The sequence below is a fragment of the Seriola aureovittata genome, chromosome 17 (assembly GCF_021018895.1).
Source record: "Seriola aureovittata isolate HTS-2021-v1 ecotype China chromosome 17, ASM2101889v1, whole genome shotgun sequence".
NCBI classification, from domain to species: Eukaryota; Metazoa; Chordata; class Actinopteri; order Carangiformes; family Carangidae; genus Seriola; species Seriola aureovittata.
The window spans coordinates 22,848,121-22,871,912 of record NC_079380.1 but is presented as its reverse complement, the minus strand read 5'-3'; the positions used below and the strand labels follow the sequence as shown (position 1 = coordinate 22,871,912).

General features: G+C 42.7%; 2 protein-coding genes across 3 annotated transcripts; one reads left to right on the top strand and one right to left on the bottom strand.

Moving 5' to 3' along the window:
- On the top strand, positions 1-13,016 carry tefb (TEF transcription factor, PAR bZIP family member b). Of its 2 annotated transcripts, none has more exons than XM_056401944.1 (4): positions 1-268; positions 6,710-7,294; positions 8,328-8,530; positions 9,284-13,016. In XM_056401944.1, the coding sequence occupies exons 1-4, from the start codon at positions 163-165 to the stop codon at positions 9,497-9,499; spliced, it is 1,110 nt and encodes a 369-aa protein (XP_056257919.1). In that variant the 5' UTR covers positions 1-162; the 3' UTR covers positions 9,500-13,016. The 2 variants fall into 2 exon arrangements, with proteins under 2 accessions (XP_056257919.1, XP_056257917.1); XM_056401942.1 differs by lacking the exon at positions 1-268 and adding an exon at positions 5,136-5,505.
- A 1,351-nt stretch (positions 13,017-14,367) lies between these two features.
- LOC130185323 (protein Tob2) lies at positions 14,368-22,845 on the bottom strand. The gene is made up of 2 exons (XM_056401732.1): positions 22,284-22,845; positions 14,368-19,552 (listed from the first exon to the last, which is right to left on the bottom strand). Exon 2 carries the CDS (start codon positions 19,344-19,346, stop codon positions 18,135-18,137), a length of 1,212 nt encoding a protein of 403 aa, XP_056257707.1. The 5' UTR covers positions 19,347-19,552; positions 22,284-22,845; the 3' UTR covers positions 14,368-18,134.
- Between the last annotated feature and the right edge of the window lie 947 nt (positions 22,846-23,792).

Below are 23,792 nucleotides of genomic sequence, written 5' to 3'. Positions count from 1 at the left end.
ATGTGTACTTGCTGCAAAGTTGGTAAAAAAAAAAAAAAAGTCACTGAACGCACACAAACACGCGCGCGTGCACACACGTACTCACTCACAGTCGCAGCTCGAGCGTTTCTCACTCGCAGTTGGACTTTTAGACATTAAGACAGTTTTCACAGGTTGTTCATCATGTCAACTGCAAACCAAAGCGTCTTTGAAGACAGGAGCGACGTTCCTGATCTCCTCAAGTCCTTGGCCGAATATCCTTTCTCCTTCCCTGCCTTTGATGACACCGGTAAGAAAATATAAATATATATATATATATAAATATACATGTGTTTTTCAAGCAGAAAAATCAGGGTTGAAATATGTCAAAGCGTCGCATTTGTTATGGTGGATTGTATTTATTCAAGCACTTGAGGTGCATTTTTGTGGAAGCCTCCTCCATGTGGTGTTACTGAATTTTACTGCAGTGGAGTAGAAGTTGAGGGACGTGCTTTACTTTCTAGTGCATCACATTTATGTGACTAAATGGTCCCACTTTTCTTGGGAAAGAGTTTACATGCAAAACATGAAGTAGCTGGATCCTAAATAAGGATATAAAGATCAGTTTTAGAGGTGTTGATTCAACTGTGTGAGTAGTTTGTGTATTGCATTGTTGCTTTTGATTTGTTTGTGTGCACTTGTAAACTGTTTTTAAAAGGTGCTATATAAATAAAGTTTTTATTATTGTTATACAGAGAGGTGTTTCTACAATAAAACCTAGCCATAATCTGATAACAGCATAATATTAGCTGTTAAAATGACTTTAATAAAGTTAGAAATACTGAGTTTAATACTTTTTTCACCATTGGTTTAAAGTTACTAATAGACAACTTTCACAAAACAACTCCCAACACTCATTTGAATGGCATTAAATGTCGTCTGGTCTCTAGTCTGAGGTGACCGCAGTCGTATGTTGATGTTACCCCTGTTGCAGGTTCAGGCTTTTTATGGAAATGTGGACGGATGATCAAAGGCAGCGAGCTGTATTGTGTCAGCAGACTGTCTGTGCTCTTTCTCCGTACAGTCACAACACGGCAGCTCCTGATGCAACAGCACTGAAACAGTCCTCACTCTGGGTTTCATCACATCATTAGTTTCTTTCTGCGTTCAGTTCTTCATCTATACTTTCTTGCTTACTTTCTCTTTTAGGCTTCATTTGAGAGACAGGAAAAGAGAGTTGGGGGGTGGGGGGGCGGCTCAGCAGCAAAGTTCCCTGGCTGTAATTGATTGCGATATGTTGGGATCACATGTTATGGTCTCTTCTTATTATTCTTTCTCGATACCTGTACTCGCCTGTCTCTGTACGCTATGTTCAGGTATTGACTAAAACCTAGTTATATTGATCTCTCATTGCGATGCGTGCAGGAACTATAACTTGTTGTTGTGCTGCCTAAAGTTGGGAACAATCAGATTCTAGATATTCCCCCACCTGTTGCCACTTTCATTCATGTACTAGACCCTCTGAATATGGTCTGTAAATTTACTGGGTGACAGTTTCTGATGGTCACAGTTGAGAATAATGTGATAATTTGCTGAGCATCGAAGAGAAATGTAGTTTTTATGTGCTGCTTGTCTCTTACTGTGTATGAGACAAGCAATGAAGTGGCTCTTTAACCATCTGTTGCACTGTTTTAACAAAGCTGCTCACATATTTTACAGTTAGATATATAATATACACCTTTGTGTCACTGGAGCACATGTTAAATACATGCAAAAATAATGACCTGTTTGTAAACTCAAACATAAACGGGGCATTATTCATTGAATTTTACGATCTAAACGCGTCAGGTCGGATGAATTTCCTGCCTTCTGTTTGCAGTGTGTCTCACAGTTTGATGCCACGTAGAGCAGAATACAATTCTCATGTTTCAAGTATGTGACAGAATAGTTTCTTTACATTATCTCACCGGCATAACTTTATTAGATATGAAAAATCTGACTTCTTGTATAAAACTTAAATTGTTCTAAAACCTTTAAAGGCTGCTGGCCTCCTCGTCAATACTAGACAGTAAGTTATAGCATATTATTAGACATAATATTAGATAAAATAAGACAAATATTAAAAGAAAATGCCACAAATTACTAATTAATTTTTAAGAATTAATTGAAGAAGCTTGCATCATTTTGATATACTGAATATAATTAATTCCTCCAACTTATACATGCCTCTGGTGCATGAGTTTATTGTTATTGATCTAGACACATATCTGCACCGACAGTTTAACCGTCTTGTTTTTGGCGCCTGTTAATAATATGACACTGATGCGTCACCTTGTTGTCTTAGCTGCAGTCAGTAATGATTACATATTCTCTTTTATCATTGAGACCAAAAGAAAGATCAATCAATCATCTGCACCGGACTGTAAACGGCACCAGCAGATCAATCATTAGTTTTTCTTACAGTGATTATGTCTTCCAGTGTCTAACAAAGAGGAAAGACGAGGAGGGGGAAGCTTTGTGCCTCATGCTGCGTTTTCTCACGGCGCTGAACTTTCTCTCGGTGTTGTACGTTTGTAAAACAGCCTGGCTCCTCCTGCTGCAGACAGGACGCCACAGTAATACTGATTGGATGTGTTTTTATGTGCATACAAAACCCTGTTGTTCTCATTTTGTCCTGAAATAAAAGTTGGACCTCGAGGCCACTTCCAGTCCGAGCTGCTTCAGGAGAGTAAGTACGGTGTTTCAGGCAGCAGAGGGCACTGAGGCGTGTTTAAGACGGGGAGGGGGAGCTTTGCATGTTTTGCAGTGTACACAAAGGACACAAGCTCTGCAGGATATTTGGCAGGTAACCAGGGATGACTACTTTATTTACCATACACTGATTTAAGAAAAGTTTGTGATTGCACAGCCAGACTGACCCAGTTACACCTGCCTCCTTGATATTGATCATCCTGACAAAGAGAGTGTCTCAAGCTGTGTCCATTCATATTCATAGATCGATAGATTCTTTATTGTCATTGCATTAAAAACACAACGAAATTAAGTTTGGAAGCACATGTTAAAATAAATAAAGACTAAAATCATTAAAATATGTTCATTTTTACAACAGTTAGTAATTTGATCTATCTTAGATTGTAACAAACTTGTTTAACAACAGTTCAGTTGCGGAACTATTTGTGTTGTTGTAGCCAAATAAATGATAAGACCAACAAACAAATGATAATCTGTTGTTGCTTATTTAGCTAATATGGCGCTCGTAGAACTTTTGTATCAAAGCAATATCGCACTCGATGTCGTGATGTACTGAATATCAGCACGGCTGTGATTCGGTCATAGTTTTCAAGGCAGCGCTTCCTCTCGTGTGATATTGCTTAAATATAGTCAGATAAAATATGCATATGACACTAGCGATATAACTATAAACTATAAATTAGACGAATCAGTCATTGTTTATATTCCTCTCAGTTCAGGTAAAGGGGAGCCAACAATCCACACTATTCATATAAAGTTTGCAGTATGTTGTGTGTTTGCACTTGAACAGTGAAAAAATGGAGTAAAAATAAGACTCAGCAGGCAAACTGAAAAAACACATAAGTTTTGAATTTGTTATTAATGTGACGATTCTCCTATAATACAATACAAACTGCAGAAAAAACATCCGTCTTTCTGTATAAATTGGCACCAGTTTCTGCAAAGTGGCAGTTTGACTATAACATCCACCTATGTATATATTACAGTTTCCTGTTATTAAAACATCTACATTGATTTATTGCATATTACATGTATAGATATATTTCCTTATCACTATCCAGTCAGGGTGAAATTCATCAAAAAACTTTTATCTTGTGTGTTATGATTGCACTTTGTTTAACAAGTGCTCACTGCAAAGGCTGCGGCACCTGGAACTGGACTTATCTCTGCTTATAGTACTGTTCATTCAGATAAGAGGGGAGTGTAAACGGTGCATCAGCCTGGTCTCTTTGTGTTCAGTCTGCTGCAGCGGGGATTGAACTGGCCTCCTCTCTGCTGGGGCAGTTACAGCCGACACACACACACACACACACACACACACACACACACACACACACACTTTGTTTACCATGAGGTCACTGTGGTGAAGATATAAAAAAATACACACACACACACATTCACACAGATTAGTGGTGATAGTGGGGTGTTGTCTGTTGTGCGGTTTGAACATCGTGTTCCTGAACCCAAACATCCTGCTGATGAGGGCGAGGGATCGTCGCGCGCTCACTGTCGCGTGCAGTCAAGCGGCGTGTGCATGCAAACGTGAGATTACCTCTTGTTTGGCACTGCGCGCGTTTGATGTGGAAAATTAATGTATGTATGTGTAATGTATGTATTTGCTTAAAAACATAGTTAAATTGCATTGCATAGGGTTACTTTAAAAGAGAACAATAAACTATAATGTGTAGTCCATGCATTATATTTCATTATAGGAAGTACAATCAGACTGTGGTAAATTAATATAAAGACAGTGTTATTGTTATTAATATATATATATATATATGACATATATATATATTGTTATGTTATATAGTATTATTTGCAGCTGTATGTGTATTGCCTTTGGGTCCCGTGCCAGCTGTTCGAAGGATGGATGCGCGTGCCCGCTCCATCTCGCTCTCCTTGGCTCGCACGTGCTAAGTACGTGAAGCAACGCCCCTCGACAGATTGTACTTTCACGTGATATCAGAAGGGGGCGGGGGCACGTGTTTGGCCACGAGTATGTTCATGTCTTGCAGGGTTGACTTCAGCCACCGAAAAGACTTCGCACGAGCACGCTGCATTTTATGATGTGGTGTACTTTGTGCGTGCATGAAGTGGTTGTTGTGGTCATGGTTACACTGTGCACATGTGTGATTTTTAGCATGTTTCAGCTGCGGTTTGTCTGAGGAAAAGATATTAATATGATGGCTGCACGAGACTATATGTTCTTGTTGCGGTTCACGTCACGCACGTGAGGACGTTTCTATATGCAGAATCAATCTCGGTGATCAGTCATAGAAGTACTACTACATAAACAAAAAAAGCGCGTCCATGTCCTCCGTGCGTTTACAGCCGCTGTGATACATATTCATACGGACAGAGCTGACAGCCAATCAGCTTCTACTATTCCCTGAGTGGGCGGGGCACGCGTCTCGCGAATATCCAACGAGGGCGACCGGTGGGCACGTAGAACAAGGGGTTAGTGTTAGTGTTGTTTTGCACCCAAAAGCGTTGATATTGACAAACGGGCCTTGAACGCAGCATTAACGGTGAAACAGGCGAAGAGCCCGCGCGTCGTTCGCTCCAGTTGTTTCTCCCCGTGGAGGAGGCGTCTCTGTCGGTAACGATTTCGGAAACATCGCCCCGGTCTGCTCGGAGCTCGGCACGGAACAATGCCTGGCAAAGCCGCGGTGGCAACGGTGCCTCAACCCGGCGGTACCGTCGACTCGACGGCTCCGCAGAAGTCCTTCCCGTTTGTTTTAAAGAAGATTATGGACATCCCTCCTCCCAATATCCTGGAGGAAGGCGACGACGGTAAGATTGAAATGTACAAACCGAGCGCTCAGTTCTCGGGGGCTTATTTTCGTCGAGTTAGTTGCTGGTTAAGAAGCCATGTAGTTGGGGCGTGTGTTTTCTTCTGTGCACATCTAACGGCTGCTAATTGTATCGGGATGTGATCACGGCCCGTTAATGACGCGAGATTAAGACGGATGTCCCGCACCAAAAAAAAAAAAAAAGAACAAAAAGTTCCAAGTCCTCTGAGCTGCTCTCCAGACAGCGCATCCACACGGGAGAGACACTTCAACACAAACACACTGCTCGGCTTTTCATTAAACACACTGGTTTGGTGTTAACTAGTCCCCACTTTGTGTGGTGGTGTTGTGTTTTAGGGGTCCATGTGTAAAACAAGAAAGACTCTCTTCTGTTCTCAGTGCGTGTCTCTACGCTCACTCTCTGCCCCCCCCCCCCTCCTCCAGCCTAATTTAATTTTGTCTTTTATTTCTATCTAGGAATCTACTCTCACTTTCAAACTTTTTATTTTTGTTATTTAAATTAAAGATATATCAGTTCTTAAATAAAAGAAACTTCAAAAATTTCAACAAAAAAAAAGAAAATTTTGTCCTTTATTTCAACCATGCATCTACTCTCTCACTTTAAAACTTATGAGTTATTCATTTATTTATTTAAATTGGAAATCAGACATACCAGTTCTTAAATAAAAGAAACAGATCAAATTTCAAAAAAGGTGAAAATAATAATAAAAAAAAAAACATAAATTAAAAAAGGATAGATTTCTTCAGAATAAATATTAACTGCTGACCTGGACTTCTTGTTTGTTACCAATTCGAGAGACTCAAAGAAACAACTTAAGAAGGATTTGATTTAAGAAATTTTGCCTTTCTGAATGTGAAATTTCCCCAGTAAAATCAGGACGTTAATCATATTGCAGAAATGGTCAAAATAAGTGAAACATGACATGTGTTGTTTTGCATCATATAGTTTAACCTTCAAGGTCTTTCCAGAATGTAACCCTAACCCCTAACCCCTTTAAACTCATTGACAGGTTGTTTGGCTGTAAACCATCTTAGTTTACCCCCCAGGTGTCCCCTCCCACCTTGTCTGTTTCCACACATGAATCGTCTTTCCTCATGTGTCTCAGACTCCTGAAGTCGTGTGCACTCGGGAAAAGCAAGCAGCCATTCCTCTAAACCCCCCCCCCCCCCTGTCTGTCTTGCAGAAATAGAGAAGGAGAAGCTGTGCTCATCTGAAGATGTTGAGGGAGGCGGAGCTGGGGCAGCCAGCACTGGTGGAGGTTCCAGGGGAGGAGGGGGTGGAGGTGGTGGCAGTGGCGGGGTATCAGCCTCCCTAACCCCAGCCATCTGGGAGAAGACCATTCCCTATGATGGGGAGACCTTCCACCTGGAGTACATGGACCTGGATGAGTTCCTCCTGGAGAACGGGATCCCTGTGAGTCTGGAGGAGGAGGAGCTGCAGAAGACTCTGTCCTCAGTGGACGACAAAGGCAAATCCAGCCCCAAGGTTTCTGCTACAACCACCACCACCACTACTCCTACTCCTACTTCTCCTCCTACTCCTACTCCTGCTGCTGCAGCGTCTGTCTCTGCCTCGGCATCTTCCCCCTCCGCCTCCGCCACCTCGACAGTCACCTCAGAACCAGAGGAAGCGGTGACAGTCACCACCTTACAGCCGGCTAAACTAGAGGAGGAAGAGGAAGAAGATGAGGAGGAAGAGGAAGAAGATGAGGAGGAATCCTTGACTGAGGAAGCACCAGCAGAAGTGAAAGTGAAGGAGAAGAAACCAGGTGAGTCATTTAGATTTACAGAGGTTAATATTTGTTCAACATTAGGAGAGCTGATGAGTGCAGATGTTTCCCTTTATTTATGATTTTATTATCTTTTCCATTCCCCTTTACAATTATTATAATGATTTATTATTTATAATCATTATTAATAATTTCAAAAAAAGGATTTGTGCTGTCAGATAGTTAAGGGTAGTTGTTAAGTAGTTAAGTGTAGTTTTAGTTGCTCTCGCTGCTGGAGACGCTGGAGGAAGATTAACTCACATGACGTAACACAGACAAACACCGACCTTTGAGCATCACGTCCATGACGGATCACTGTGACCTGTAGAAACCTCGTATATCTCCAAGGTACTTTGTTGAGTAAAATCATAAAACATGTTGGCGAAGTCGTCCAGCCGGTGGAACCTTAAAAGTTCAGTATCATTGGCCTATCGCGGGGATCGGCCTTAATATGAGAAAACAAACAAACGAAAGGAGTTTTTAAACATTTTTAATGCTGTTAAGATCATTTCGTTTTAAGGTATTTAAATACATTATTTACATACACATATATGTTTTTAATTATTATATTTTATCACCAAGATTGTGCTGTTTTGCGAATGTTTGTTGCAATACCTTAACGGCCCACCAGTGGGCCCCAACCCACAGGTTGGGAACCAATGTTTTAGAGCAACAAAAAAAACACATACACATTCAACACATTCAAATCCCTAATAACAACAGAATCAGGTCGAGATGTCCTTGACACAACAAAAAGAGAAAGAGCAATTACAGTTTTAACTTTTCTTCTCACTCACAAGACATGTCTTTCACAGATTCGCATAGTTATGTCTTTATTTTGTCTAAAATACAAATGAAATGCAGCACATGCCCATATTTGTGCAATCAGAACCAGCAGGTGTTTGGTATTTACTACGTACACATGACAAATCAATAAATTAGTCGAGTATTGCTGCTCTGTAAAGTTAATGTAGTTTTATTGGAGTGACCTCTCTTGGATCCAAGCTTACGTTTTCTCTCACCGCACACACAGATCGCAACACGCCCTCCCCCATCGACCCAGATGCGATCGAGGTGGACATTAATTTCCAGCCGGACCCCACGGACCTGGTCCTGTCCAGTGTGCCGGGGGGGGAGCTGTTCAACCCGCGCAAACACAAGTTCTCTGACGAGGAGCTGAAACCACAGCCTATGATCAAGAAGGCCAAGAAAGTGTTTGTTCCTGATGAACAGAAGGTAGGTTGATTTAATCGTGTGTGTGTGTGTGTGTGTGTGTGTGTGTGTGTGTGTGTGTGTGGGGCCGATCTGCTGCTATGACCCCATCATAAAGAGATATCATTCACAGAGTGGCTGTACAATCCGTGATTTTTCCTCTGAACTAATAGCTGTAATTTGGAAAACGGTAATTGTCATGGTAACCAGTGGCAAATTTAAATTAAACCGTTTAATAAAAACGTGAAAACCATATAAGGCAGTAGGTCTCACAGAATATGAGGATCGCACCACGAGGATGACAGGAGATCATTTACCTGTTCTGCTCCGTCCTGGTTAGATTAAATCTTTTGCTCGTGGATTACAGATCGAAGATGGCGCTCGTGTTGATCGTGCTCGACTACACCTCCTTCCTCTCATTCACTTCCACTCTCACTCCCTCAGGTCGGCGTTACGATGTTCCCCTCAGGAGAAAAACTCGCCGCTCCAACTCCCTCATTCCTTCTGCTGTCAGACAGTTCTCATTTTAAATTATATATTCAAATTTACATTTTTGAATTCAGTCATTTTATATATTCATATTATTTACTACAGAAACTGCAACATGATGTGTTATTTTTTATCTATTTAACTTGCGGCTTGTTCCGTGTATTGACCCAAGTGCTGATCATCTGCTTCGCCTGTGAGTTTGTAAGTTTTGTGTGTGTGGACTGAGTAAGCTGCAAAACAGCTGCTCTTCTTATAAATAAAGTCTGAATCTGAATCTCAATCCCTCAGGATGACAAATACTGGTCCAGGAGAAAGAAGAACAACCTGGCAGCAAAGCGTTCTCGTGACGCGCGGCGGCTGAAGGAGAACCAGATCACCGTGCGCGCCTCCTTCCTGGAGCGGGAAAACGCCGCGCTGAGGCAGCAAGTGGCTGAGCTGCGGAAGGACTGCGGCCGCTGCAAGAACGTCCTGGCCAGATACGAGGCGAAGTACGGCCCACTGTAAAAACCTCGGAACAAGAAAAAAAAACCCCATGAAGTGTCAACGAGACAAAAGCAGAACTCCCTTCCCCGCAAAAATTCAACACAGACACAAACACCAAGGGAATCTAAATTTGCACTTTTGTCTTTGCTGACCTCCAGTCACTGTGTCGAGCTCTAGCACGATGCTGGAGTTTTGGATACACACTGGCAGGCAGTGAGGCATGATGGGAGTGGTGGTCACAGGAAGGCCTGTGGAGAGCGCCTGGCTCCTACACTCAGAGAGGAAGTTGGACGGTTGTGGATACTCCCATGGTCACACACACATGGAAAATATGATCTGTCTCAAGACGGTTTCAGGAGAGTCAGGAAATCTGAAAAGAGCAGGCTGGTACAAAAGAATCACAGGCTTTTTAAATACTTCACAAATCTGTTTTTATCACTGCATAGCACTTCCTCCTAGTGGACCAAAGCATGAGAAACGTCAGTTAGAAGTTGTGTATTTAGACTGGTGCACACTCGCCGTCCCTCACTTCTCCTTGTGTTGCACTCATGTTTGTGTCTGTACTTCCTTTTTAAAATACTCCAGCTGAGGCTCAGAGGAAGGATGTTTTTACTAACTCACGGCACGGTCGGAGAGAGGGACAGATGAACGTGTGAATAAAGGAGCAGGAGGCAGATTCACAGTGTCACTACCAGCCTGAAGAGAGAGAGAGAGAATCACAGACCTCAGGGCGAGAGGAGGAGGAGGAGAGTTTGGCTCGATTCAGTCACAGTCGCAGTTAATTCCTTCTTGTTAACGCACATGCACACAAAAACCTTGTGTATATATATATAGTCATCTCCCTGCATCACATTAATATGTGTGTGTATCAGTGTGTAATCCTTTTTTTTTCTCTTTTATTTGCACTTTTTCTTACAAAACAGTGTAAAGATTATAGTGGTGGCAGGTTATTTACCACGAACACAGAAGCTTCTGAAGGGAAAAAAAAAAAACATGCATGACCTACAGTTAAAAGCTACTGTGATTTAGTTTCCTTTTCTACTAACCTCAGAGCAGCTTCAGGAGCCTCACAATATTTCAGTAGAGAAGACGGGTTTTTGGGTTTGTGGATTTACAAACGCAGAGAGAGTCGTGCTTTCCTGCAGGTTACTGTCTGCTGCCGACGGGCCCTCACCGGTGGAGGGGTATGTTCATATGTAGGGGAGTTTATTTTACCGCACACTGCAAGTAGAGGGCGCTAGAGCTGCTACCTGCCTGCTGGTGGTGTAGTGATGGCTGGATTGATATATACATATATATATATATATTTTTAATTTAGCCAGGCCCAAAGTTGACTGCTTCTATACCTTGTAATTAAACGATTGTCTCATGGTCTTGATTTCCTAAGACAGGGATTCTGACTGTGGCTTTATTAACCCGATACTATTCCTTATATCTGCCAAATAGTCAATGAGTGCTGTATTTATTCTGATGGTAATAATGCATCTGTTGATTGTGACGTACAACAATATGTCAGATAATTCTATTTCCTTTTGAGAAACAACATTTACAACAAAACCAATGACAAAGCAGGGACTTCAATGGGTAAACTGTGCTTTTGGATGTTTATGTTAAAAACAGATTTATAGAGCTATGTGGATTTTTTTTCTCTACACATACGTACATATATACAGTATGTGCCTGGACACAGAAAGGACAGGGCACACTCTAATTTACCTCATCCAGCACTTCCTACCGTGAATGGGTAACGTTTAGCAGGGCTACAGAGCGGTGTTGGTTGAAGCAGAGAGCACGTTAAAAGCAGCTTAGTTCCATTTGGCAAAACTTTGAATCCGAGTTGATAAATTGACTTTGTTTTTGCCAAACTGGCTGAGTCTGTGTCTGAATTAGTAAACACATTACAGACTGTTATGGGACTCTATATCTCAAGTGTCTTCGACCGGTGCAGGATTTGTGATCGGTCGGCTTGTGCTCATAATCGCCGTAATCTTGGAAAGAAAATAAATGTGGCAATAATACTCTGTTATGTAATGCTTGTTTAATTTCAGTGATGATGTTGTATGTAAAATTGCTATGACGTACTAAATAGAAATACCCCAAAGTCATTTGTGCTTCCAGTTTAGATCCTCGTCGTCGCGGATCCTAATGCATGAAACCCAGTAAACTTGTCTTTTTCTTCTTCACTGTTTTACACCAAGTGTACTTATGTCTGTAAACCATCACTGAAAACTAGATATGTTTTTTTTGGGGGGGGGGCTGATGGTCTGTTGTACAGCTCTGTCAAAGGAGGGGCAGAACGTCTTAGCTCTGATGTCTTGTGTTTATGACTTGCATAATAGCGCCACCCATCCTTGTGCAGCCAGTGCGTGACCTTGGGGTGAACATCAGCTGAAAACAGCATCTTTCAATCACTGTGTGGATTGTTTTCTATTTACTTAAGATTGATCTATATCTAGATACACTGGATCAGTTGGTGCTTTTGTGTTTTCTCGATAGTTTCTGTGTTTGTTTCAGTTTCCTGATGGTGTAGTCAAACAGACTTTTCTTCGCAGTGCATTTTATTTTGAATTGACATTGACTGCATTCTGCTGTTTATATACATCAGTGCAGTTGATGAGTGCAAACTTTAGTTATTTTCTGACTAAATTAAAATGTTCTGCACAAGGCTGACTAAAGGTACTGGTCAGGAATGCCTTTTTAAAAGGCAATAAATCACGATCTTTTATAGTACAGCATACAGTATGTAGCAATCTCTCTTTTTGATGCAAAGCGCCTCATGAAACTGGGCGTATAATTGTCGCTCAGTAACGTCCAGCAGGTTGCAGATGCTCCAGTTTGACACATGCTAACCTGCGCCACCAGTAGGGAATGAAAATAACATAAGACCTGCAGATGTAGCTGTGTGTAAAAAGTTATAGCTACTGCATTTCTACACTTGTGTCACGTGTAAGTCTCGTAGCAGCTTTCATATTTTGCCTGTTAGCTTAACCTGTCATGTCTGACCTCGGCTAAACATTAAGCTTCATCATCATGAAAACTAGGCATCAAAGTGTTAACTGGCCTGTCCAGAGTGAGATACTCTACTATAAATTTAAAATACTCAGTGTCACACACTGTAAAAACTGCAGTTCTTACATTTTGCCTGCAGGTGGCACCAGCGTGAAGGTGCTGTTGTTTTCCTTGCCTGTAGGTGGCGCAGACGAGCTCGTCTGAAGGTGTAAACTGTGTTGAGCAGCGGATCTGGTCTGAAACCTTCAGGTTGGCTTCACATCTCTGATACTATCTTCTTGTTTGCTATTGGAAGTAGCTATTACACTCCGGGAAAAAAAAAAGAATTTAAACATCTTTACTGAAAACATTTTTAAAGTTTTTGTTTGTTTTGTGGTGTTTTGCTTTATTTTCTCTCTTTTTATATGAACATGTTTTTGTTGGGTGTTTTTGTATTGTCCTAACCATGTATAGGATACATGCAACTGCAGTGCCATGTCCTAACTGTATCTTGTATCATGTATATGAAATAAATTGGGATTTAATGACACGTGAGCTCCGGGTTTGACTTTGTCTGATCTGCAGCGGCTCCGACGGGAGAAACAAAGGAAACGGTCGATGACAAAAGAAGCTCACTTCGGTGGACGAATGGAGACGTCTTCCTCGTCAAATGTTGCGTACGTGCACATGCCCGATCACACCCGAGCGCACGTGTACACACACACACACAATGTGATTTTTGTTTTTGTTTCAGACACTGTTGCTTCTCGCCGTCCCTTCGTTGCTGCTCATCAGTATTCCAGAGGAGTAGGAGATGTTGCGTAATGATCACATCAACACACAGGGGAGCAGCGTTGCGTAACAGCAGCAGCAGCTCAAAGACCAGCAGGATGGGTGCACGTGTGTGTGTGTGTGTGTGTGTGTGTGTGTGTGTGTGTGTGTGTGTGTGTGTGTGTGTGTGTGTGTGTGTGTGTGTGTGTGTGTGTGTGTGTGTGTGTGTGTGTGTAGGGAGGATGGAGAAAGAAAAGCGAGGAAGCATGGGAGGGACCCTGGGAATTGGAGAGGAGAGGGAAAGATCAGGTGGATGGAAAGATGCAAGATGGAGAGGAAAAGGTGCTGAAGAGGGAGAGGGAGGGAAGAGCAGGGGGTGAAGAAGAGTGTGTGTGTGTGTGAGAGGAGGGGGGGTGTATGGACAGAGGAAAGATGGAGAACGGGTGCAGTTTAAGACATGTGAGAGGAGGGAGGGATGCTGTGTGTGTGTAGAGGAGCCCCGTCACACATGTTAATGTCACACCACCACATGATACTATAGAAAGCACAGTCCAGTGTTTGCCTCACATGGGCGAGCCAAGCTTCCAGCTGAGAGAGAGAGAGAGAGAGAGAGAGAGAGAGAGAGAGAGAGAGAGAGAGAGAGAGAGAGAGAGAGAGAGAGAGAGAGAGAGAGAGAGAGAGAGAGAGAGAGAGAGAGAGAGAGAGAGAGAGAGAGAGAGAGAGAGAGAGAGAGAGAGAGAGAGAGCTGGATGATGAAATGTAAAGTAATATCTGCTGGGACGGGTCCAGCTGAGGTAGGTGGTGGTGGTGAGCAATCTGGCTCATCACCATTTGAGAATTTTCATCTTTGCTTTGAATTATTGATCAAACATCACTTGAATTTATTCACTGCAATAAGACGACAACGTTGCTCTGGCATTTCAATTTTCAATCTGAGGCTTTTCACAGAGACACGAGGATCTAACTTCTCATCATCTTTTTGATTAACACGTTCAACATTAACCGAGTCCGACGCTCGTACAGGCAGCGAGAGGCGGATTTATCTGTGACCAGGCTGAAGCTGTTAGTGGTCACCTAACGCTCCTCTGCTCCTCTGAATACCCAGAAACAATGAGGACGACACAATTAGCTTATTTTCCATGCTTATTTTTGCCAATCTGTTTTTTTATTACAAACTTAAAAAAAGAATCTGATACAATAAGAAACTGCAGTAGTAACTCCCCATTCCCGAGGGGCAGCACAGAAAACAGGTCATTGCATTTCAGTAGTGAAAGATTCATTATACATCTACAGGGTGTACAGATCAGATACAAAATAGGAAAAATAATAAAATACAGGCAGGAAAGAAAGCACTATATTTATACATCATCTGAACTTTTAATTATATCTATTTATTCTTAAATGTTAAATTTTACATAGAAAATAAACTTCTTTTATGACAATGAAATATTCCAAAGTGCAAAATAAAACGCACACATCGATATAAGCAAAGGACATCAGAATACAAAATTCTTATTTTTCCATTTCATTAATGATCAACCCTGATTGTAGAACAGCCTGCGTTTACAGTAAATTTGTGGTGCGTTTAAAACACCGTCTCGTCTCGTCTCCACAAACCAGCGTTCGTTCTTAAAAGACGCGAGGGCAAACACGGCCGTTAAGAATCGCACTCGTCCTCGCATCTCTCACCTCGAGAGGAAATTTAACGACACAATCTCATTTGCACTGAACAATCTGACAAATGTGGGGGAAAAAAAAAATATATAAGAAAAATGAGTCACGTGGACATTTTAGACATGCATGTGACTAAAAATCTCTCCAAGACAATAAAATAAGCAGTTTCTTCTGTTTGTTTTCTGCAGGCCTTCTCAACCAGGGTTGACTAACATCAGGTCAGAATCACATTCACAACACATTCATTTCCTTCCTCCTTCTAAAACCTGCTGCTAACACTGCTGAGGAGATATTTCTTTTTCCAGGGTGCAGAGAGGTAGAAACCCCTTGAATCCTTCAGGGTAATTTAAATTATGGCGTTACATTGCACTGGAGAAGGGTGAGCATCTGTGTAAGCAAAGACAGTCTGGGATATGGCTATAGTATCAGGACCACAAGGACCAGGCTGATGGGGAGAAGATGACCACTGAAAAATAAATAAACCAAATAAAAAAAAAATAAATAAAGGTGCGATAAAGTAACATTTGATGGGAAATATAATATTAGGAAGAGTTTAGATACTATTTTAGAAAACAGGAGTGTTGGTGAGTCAAGTTGATGGGCAGTTGCTTCAAAGAATAAAAGAAAGTGAGGAAAAGGAGAAACTCCAGGGGTAACCACAGGAAATGCAGTGAATTCACATAAAGAGGGAAGATGAACATTGCACTCAAACGAATGTGAAATGTGGAGGTTTTTGGTTTAAATGTACTGCCTATGGGAGTAGCGTTGTCAGACTGCCCTGGGAGCACAGATAAAGTGAAATCAGCCATCTTTTCCTACACAAACCCACTGTAAACATTCACGTCTTAAACTCCAAATCCAACTTGAAGGATGAATACATTTACCCGTCTTATTAGACAAATGCTGTACAAGATACAATAAACATTCAATACTTTATTCTGTACATCTTTATTTTTGTCTCAGTTTGCATATATTCATGTTATTTTCTGAAAAAATAACCTCAGCATGTAAGAAACTAAACAAAGAATCTGAACATAAGAACTTTTTATATACATATTCCTGGACTCCTGTCATGTCTTACTCATACAAATGTAAGTGCGAATTTTGCAAAAACAAAAATATAGAAATATTGGAAATAAATTACAAAACAAAAATTAGGAATGCATCTTTCCCTCAGAATCAGAGCATCTACAGAGATGTGTACCGCCCCACCTATCCCCTTGGAAAAAAACGACAAAACAAAACAAAACAAAAAAAAACAACCAAAAAAAGAAATAAAACTCGCATGCATATGATAAGTTATCACATCGCAATACCAGCATGAGCACAAGTCGAGGGTCCTCGGGTCATCTTATACAAAAACATTTATGGATACAAGTCTAGAAAACATTCAAATAAACGGCCAAGACTGACGGCGTCTACGCGCCCAGGTGATGCATCTTCAATACAAATTTAGCTTGTGTTTGAATCTCTAAAGCGTTTCATGACGGCTGGATCAAACAAACCAAACCGAGGGCAGAGGAATGGTTCAGCGCTCGCGTCTGTGGGCGACACACAGCATCAGGAGCCCAGAAATAAAGTGCTGGACAGCTCAAACGGACACGCGGGGGGGGTGGGGGGGTGGGTGGGGTTATCCTTCCCTGTAGCGACTGTCACATGGACCCGACTGGTAAACACACATTGGAAACAACAGACTTCCAGTGATCTGGACGAGCTGTCCAATAAAGCGACAGAAGCCGCACGTCGATAGAGAACATTCATCTTTGAATCTGTGTCCACGTCACTGCAACTGGGGAGAAGAGACAGAGCAACCTGAGCTGAAGCAGAGATCACTGAAGAATTTCAAGAGGAGGGAGAGAATAGTGTGAGCCTTTGGCTTCAATACCATTTAAGCTCACCAGAAACGTGCTCTGGGTTTTAAAGTCTCGCTCTCTAAACCAATACGCTCCGGACGCCACGGAGGCAACACAACCCTCTAGCTGCTTCTCTCTCTCTCTCTCATTTCCTTCTGTCTTCCCGTCTCCCTCCCTCCTCTCATGCAGAGGAAAACCTCTCCTTCATAGTCAAAGTCATGCTAAGCCATTTATCACAATCCCTACTGCTTAGCTGCTGCATCCCCTCCCCCTCATCACCTTCTCCGCCTGTTCACCTTCACACTCTGCTGACTGGAATCGTGTGTGTGTGTGTGTGTGTGTGTGCACATATTTTCTGCATGTTTGTCTATTTGAGTACACGTATGAAGCCATAACGTACATCCCTGCGCGTGTAACAGAGGTATAGCGTCATGGTTACGGTCTTAAAATGCAAAGACTTGTTCGCTTCTCACATTCGCCAAGGTTTCCCTGACCTTCCCAGCTGCAGTTTCCCCTGACAAGTACAATACATTCTACTACATCACTCCCTTAACACCCTAATGCCCCCCCCGCTCTGCTTTCTGCTCCCTGCACTGCTCCAACTTCATTTAAGCCCATGTCATGAACACATTCCAGCTGACCATAAACTGCTTTCAATATACGCCTGCTGACAACAACAGAGTGAAACTGTGCCTGTGCACGAGTGCGTTTCAAGGGTAACGGGCCCGACGTACAAACAATGAGTCTCTCGATCACGCTGAGCCACAACAAAACAGAACAGGACTGCACACACAGACACAGCAGAGCCCCCCCCCCCCCCCCCCACTTCTCTGTATTTGTGGCAAGTAGGGCAGAGCAGATTGCAGAGCAAAGTGCTGAGCTTTCCACAGCCGTCGTTCCCTGCAGGACTTGGCGAGGTCCTTTTTCACAGCATGACAGTGCAGTGCAAAATGGAGCTATGCTAGAGTCGGGTCCATTACACTACAGGTCAAGAAAAAAAAAAAACCCCCAAAAACACAAGTGTCTCACATTAACATTCAATGCAAAACAATAAACATAAAAGCTTGGCAAGGACTCAACGGAGAAAGGAAGTCACCCCCACCCACTCCCACTCCTGTCAAAGCGAACACATAGAACGTGACGAGTAACAGCGACGGACAAAGGGGCAGGGTGGGGCTGGGGGCTGTGGAGGGACAAAACAAATCACAGACATATTCAGTGAACGTGGTATTTTAAATCTTTGTAGTAAACTAATTCTTAATTTGTATTAGTATTAGAACAATTTCTTAGAAAAACTGAAAATATCAGGAGCATCACTGTCCTCACACCCGACTCCTCCTCCAGCGACTCCTCTCATTACAAATGAAGGCTTAGTTGGCCAGCACAACAGGCTGGAAGGACTGGCTGGGATATTGCAGGTTGTAGCTTCCTAAACCTTCGACAAATGGCGGCTTCTCCATGTAAGAAATTCCTCCGTTGCTGCCGATGATGCCCACGCTCTGGGCCGGAGGAGGGCTGGAGAAGGGGTCAAAGGATGGATGGGTGTTGACAGTGTGGGGGGGCTGGAATGGGCTGGCATGAGGCTGCATGGGCTGGGTGTCTGCATCGAAGTAAAGGGGCCCCGGGGATCCTGGGTAGACAAACTCTTTGGCGTTGGGGGAGAGCTGGCTGGGGATGGGACCTCCGAGGGAGTGCAAGGAGAGCGACAGCGGCTTGTGCTTGAGCAGCTCCGGCGTCGAGATGTTGGTGGGAGAGCGGGACAGCATTCTCTGGGCGGGTGGGACGACGACTCCGGAGCTGGCCGGCGACCCGGCTCCGCTGCACTTCTTCATCTTGGTCGAGCCGAATTTAGTGGCGGCGAAACTGGCTGTGGTGAAGGTGATGGGTTGAGGGCGGGCAGTGGGAAGAGCGGAGGGTGGCTGCTGAGCGGCGAGGTAGGGCAGCCCGCCGCTGGGAGGGGAAGGGGTAGAGGTATTGGAGGAGTGGGCAGCAGGGTCAGTGGGAGTACTGGAGCTGGGGTAGCTGAAGAGCCCGGGGCAGGACTGGGCAGACAGAGGTGTGGGAGAGCTGGAGTGCGACGGCATGAGGGCGGGAGACGCCTGACTTCCAATTGGCACAAACACCTGAGCGTCTGGGTTGAAGCCCAGATTCTTGGCCTCTTCCGCCTCTGCGTCTCCTTTGCCCTCTCTGATCACACCCTCAGGCCTCTCGCTGTCACAGCCCAGACCTGGGGGGTCCTCCAGGTAGAGCACCTTCACTGCCCCCTTCTCTCCAATCTGGTAGGACACCTCATAAGGGTCGATCCACACGCTGAGCTCTGCGGGAACATTTGCACGCACTTCCTCCGTGTCCAGTCCGCTTCTCTTTGCGGCCAACTCCACCACGGGGTCCCTCGGCGCCCCCAGGTGAATGCAGCGGAAGGCAGAACCCCGGAGAGGGGCTTCAGGGTACCAGTGACCCTCAAAACGAGACACAAGTATCCTCTCCAGCTCCTCGCCGAACAGGTCAGCTCGACGCCGAGGCAGCTTGTTGTACAGGTAGGACACGATGAAGTTGAGGGCAACCTTCACTTCTAGATGCATGGCTGCACCGGGTCGGCAAAATGTTTGAAATGATGGTTCTGAAAGTGAGGCGAAGCAACTGAGACACGGAGTTCTTCCTCTGGCTTATTGTAAAGTGTACGGTTGTTTTAGTGTCACCATGGTAAAGGCACCTTGAAGGTGGGGGCAGCAGGTTGCAGGCTGTTTTTTCGCCGTCACAAGTACGTAACAATGTTTTCAGGTTCCAACTGTGAAGATGAAAACAGAGGAAAGCAGTCACTTTACCTGGCAAGGACATGAGGGCGTTTGTTGTTATTCTATTGTTGCCGCAGACAGTTAATGGACACAGAGAGCCTGGATTGTGCAGAGGCTGGAGTGTGCTGCCAGAATAAACAGTGATTCATTATAACTCATTATTTTAGAGAAATATCATTTACATTTTTGTTTTTTATCCGAGTTGTTTACTTTGGTTTAAAGGACAAAAACTTTTGACGGTCTTTGTTTACTCACACTGACACTTGCAAAAAAATCAACTAGAAAATGTACAAGATCATGACCATCATCAACAGTTTAGTAAACGTATCCGTCAATTGAATGTTTAATTGATTTGTTTAATTATTTGAATGGCACACTGCAGCTTCCATACATCATGAGTCTGGTGAGAGCAGGAAAAACACATGAGACCAGTGGAAGTGTCACGGCTTAATGTGATATGGACTGAGGCATTTCTGTACTGACCTACCAGGGCAAACATCGATTCGAATAAGAAACCTGACGCTAAATCTAATCTGCTGCGAAAATGACCTTAAAGCCATTAAAAATAGATTCAAACAGTTTGGGGAAATTGTGGGGGAGAAGACCAATTATCACTATTATCCAGGAATCACATTTCTATAATACAAACTTATTTACACATCCACTATTCTTATTCAGTAACACACAGCAATTAAAAATGCTTTATATTTTATATCAGTTGGTTGTATCAACTGCAGGATGTACTGATTGATGTAACAGATGCTGTGTCGTGGGCTTCATAAATCCTTTATAATCTGAATCCGAGCCCATGGAGCGCCTCCTGCTTAATGCTGTAAGTCACACAGAGGCCATTCATCACCACGCAGAGTCGAGCTGAAAAGGAAGATTACATGCAAGAGGAAAAAAAAAACAAAAACAACACCAGAAGACTCCCTGAGGAAGAAGTATAAAATGGCAGGACAGTTAATCGACTCCACAGAACACCATGTCCCACCATGCAGTGCGTGCGATCACCCCCTCCCCCCTACGCACACACACAAACAATTCACTCACATTCCCTGCCAGATGGGGATTCGGCAGCTAAGATTAGAAAGACGCCTCCGATTAAAGACAATTCTAATGTTATTACAGATAAAGCTGCAACGGCTGGACGCACGGCTGCGGGAGTGACGGTTCAAGATGAGATTTACATTTTCCTTTTGCATGAAAAAGGTGACATTGAAGGATAAGATGGGGGCTGGTTCGGATGGGCTATAAATAGGACCCCATTTTGCATCGTCTGTGGTGCAAATTCCTCTCAACCACCTGAGTCAAAAATGAGTTAAAGTGATTGTAGGAAAGGATCTTCGAGCACAAGAGAATCCACTGGTCCGTCACCTGCAACAGCCATCACCACTAAAAACCTTGGGTGCACACACAGCTAAGCTATCTACAGCATCTACTGCATTTTGTTCCTCTCATTACAAAAAGACAAGATACTCCAATGTCATCCAATGACATTAGAGAATAACTCGGTTAATATGTGCAGGTTTATTGTTTCTGTGGTGAAATAATTGGTCTAAAACATTAACACAGCTTGCAATTTCATTAAAATACATCAAAAATCTTTCATGTTTGCAAATCCCCTCACTGCGTTCATACTTGTATCCTTCACCTGCAGATTTGTTGCACAGTTTGAGGGAGATGGTTTTTATTTTTAAAGGCCTGTTATTGCGGATCGGTGCAACAGCAGGATCTCTGGTGCTATTTTTGTTTACATGGACTCATTATCAGAGCTGCAAATGTGTGACAGTGTGTGCTGCAAAGCATCCACTACAAGTCAGATTTGAACTGTTAAGCAGCAGAGCCACAGTGATCTCACAATAAGCACACACTACAATACAAATATGACAACAAAAGCCCATTTAGGAATATTATAAGTGGGGGTCAGAGCAATACTAAGTGGTCACCACAGACATAAATCTCAATAAAATTTTAAATTACAGTGATTTTTGTTTTGTTGATCTCAGTTTTCTCCCAATGGAACTTTAAACTGTTTGTTATTTATAGACCCACTGAATTAGGAATATGTTGCATATCTACCTGCCGGATAATGGAGGATTAATAAGCAAGGAGAGAAGGGTTTAGTAAAAAAAAAAAATATCAAGCAGGTTCGCATGTGTGGTGAGAAGCCCAGATAATAACAGCAGCAGGGTCTACCTGGGGATTACTGCCATATGTCAGTCAAAAGGCACTGGAGCAGAAAGGACATCGGTTTAGCTGACATGCAGGTGGAGAATCCCCCCTTCGCTAAATTGTCGTTGTAAATTAAATTATGTAGCTAATTAAGTGGCGAACAGCCCATCGACCGAGTATGTGCACTGAGCAATGAAGAAGAGAGTCCCTCCTCAGCATAAACAACCCCCCCCCCCCCTCCACCTCAGTCAAACCATGAATATAAACGAGAGAGAGAGAAAAATCATGACAGCTTAACAGACCTTTAGAGGGTCACGTCAGCTAATTATAATATATAACGGCTAAGCTAAGACAAAAACAAAAGCCGTGTTTTTCCTATTCAATGGCGGACCCGGTTATTCACAGTTATTCAATATAGTCAGCGCATTTTTGATGAATAACCACATCTTCTGGAAAGAAAAAAAAACACCAAAACACACACAGGCCCCGTTAGCATATTAGAATAAAATTAGCTTATATTGTGCCACCGGTTGACAGTTAATTACTCACCTATCGTGACTGATGTCCTAGCTTGACTTGTACTCCTGCGTTTCTGTTTTAAATCCCTTGTGTTGTCTCGGGTTTTCAAGACGCCTGTATCGAGTCGTCGGTTTAGATGCCGACAGCAGGATATTTTTCACCTTGGTATTTGCTGTTTTGTTTTTGTTTTTTTGTTTTTGTTTTTAACTGCTGCCCCAATTCTCCGATGGCTGGATGGTTTTCCAGTTTGTCTTGAGCTGACAGTTTGCATGGAGGGTCCAGAGAAACTTTCCTGTTTGACAACCCGGCGTATTTATACACTGTGACTCGCCCACACCCCCGTGACGGCAGGCACTACTTTCTTCACATTATAATGGATGCTGCTTTATTATTATTATTATTGTAATATTCTTATAACTGTATTTATCATGTCTGTTCTCCTGTTAGCAAAATCATTAATGTCACCCTTGTAGATTACATCTTTTTTTTTCATACGAACCCCGAAGAATCATTTAAAAATAACAAAAAAAAAGGAAAATAAACATGTCATCACTCACGATTTCTATTCATAGTCTTCCGCGAAAAGTAGCGACACCGATACTACACAAAAAAAACGTTTTTGTCCTCATATAAAACCGAAGTGTACCCATCAGGCTCTAGTTCTTTCGGCGGTGGGATATTTGTAGTTTCCTACGGTGCAGAACAATTTGCTAAAAATATAAGGAGTGATAGCAACAGAGTCTCTATTGGCTGAGATGGGGGAGGACCCACAGATTATAGGGCTGCAGCGTCCACTCAGCCAACCAAAGCAACCGGACTTTTACCAGAGGCTTGTGGGAAATGAAGTTCTTAATCACTAAATGATATATGATTATAAGATTATTCTGTGACTTTTAGAATATTTTCAAAATAAACAAGGGTTGAAAATGCGTGGTAGATACTACAAAGTGGGCCTATAGAAAATGCCCATGGCATTTGTTAACTTCATAGAGCTGGGGCTACTAAGCTGCTTTATGTTTTTTATGTGAATAGATTTTTTTTCATTTTGCAGAAAGCAATAAAAACGTTCTGATTCATTATATATCCTATTATGTGTGATTTTATATTATGAGTTATGTGTAAAGTGTAGTTCCAGTGGATGAAAGCACCAGGAGACGTAGCAATACTACACCATAAAAATACTAAGTCTTGCAGAGGTACAAAAGTATTAGCAGTAAAATGTAGCCGATAATACTTCCATTGAACTATTACATTATTGGATTATTATCATTGCTGCGTCTCTGTGTAAGCAACATTTAATGTATCTTGTGTACATGAAGCTAACTCACAAGTAGGCTAACTGTCAAATAAACTCGGAGTGAAAGTACAATATTTTCCTCTGAAATACAGTGAAGTAGGAGTACAAAACAGTAAAAGGTAGAATTGTGTACTTAAAAACTGTAATCAAGAAAATATTAGTCACTTTCCACCTTTGCTTACTTCATACGTGAGAGAAAATATATGACACTCCTGAAGTTATGTCGAAACGGTCGAAACTTA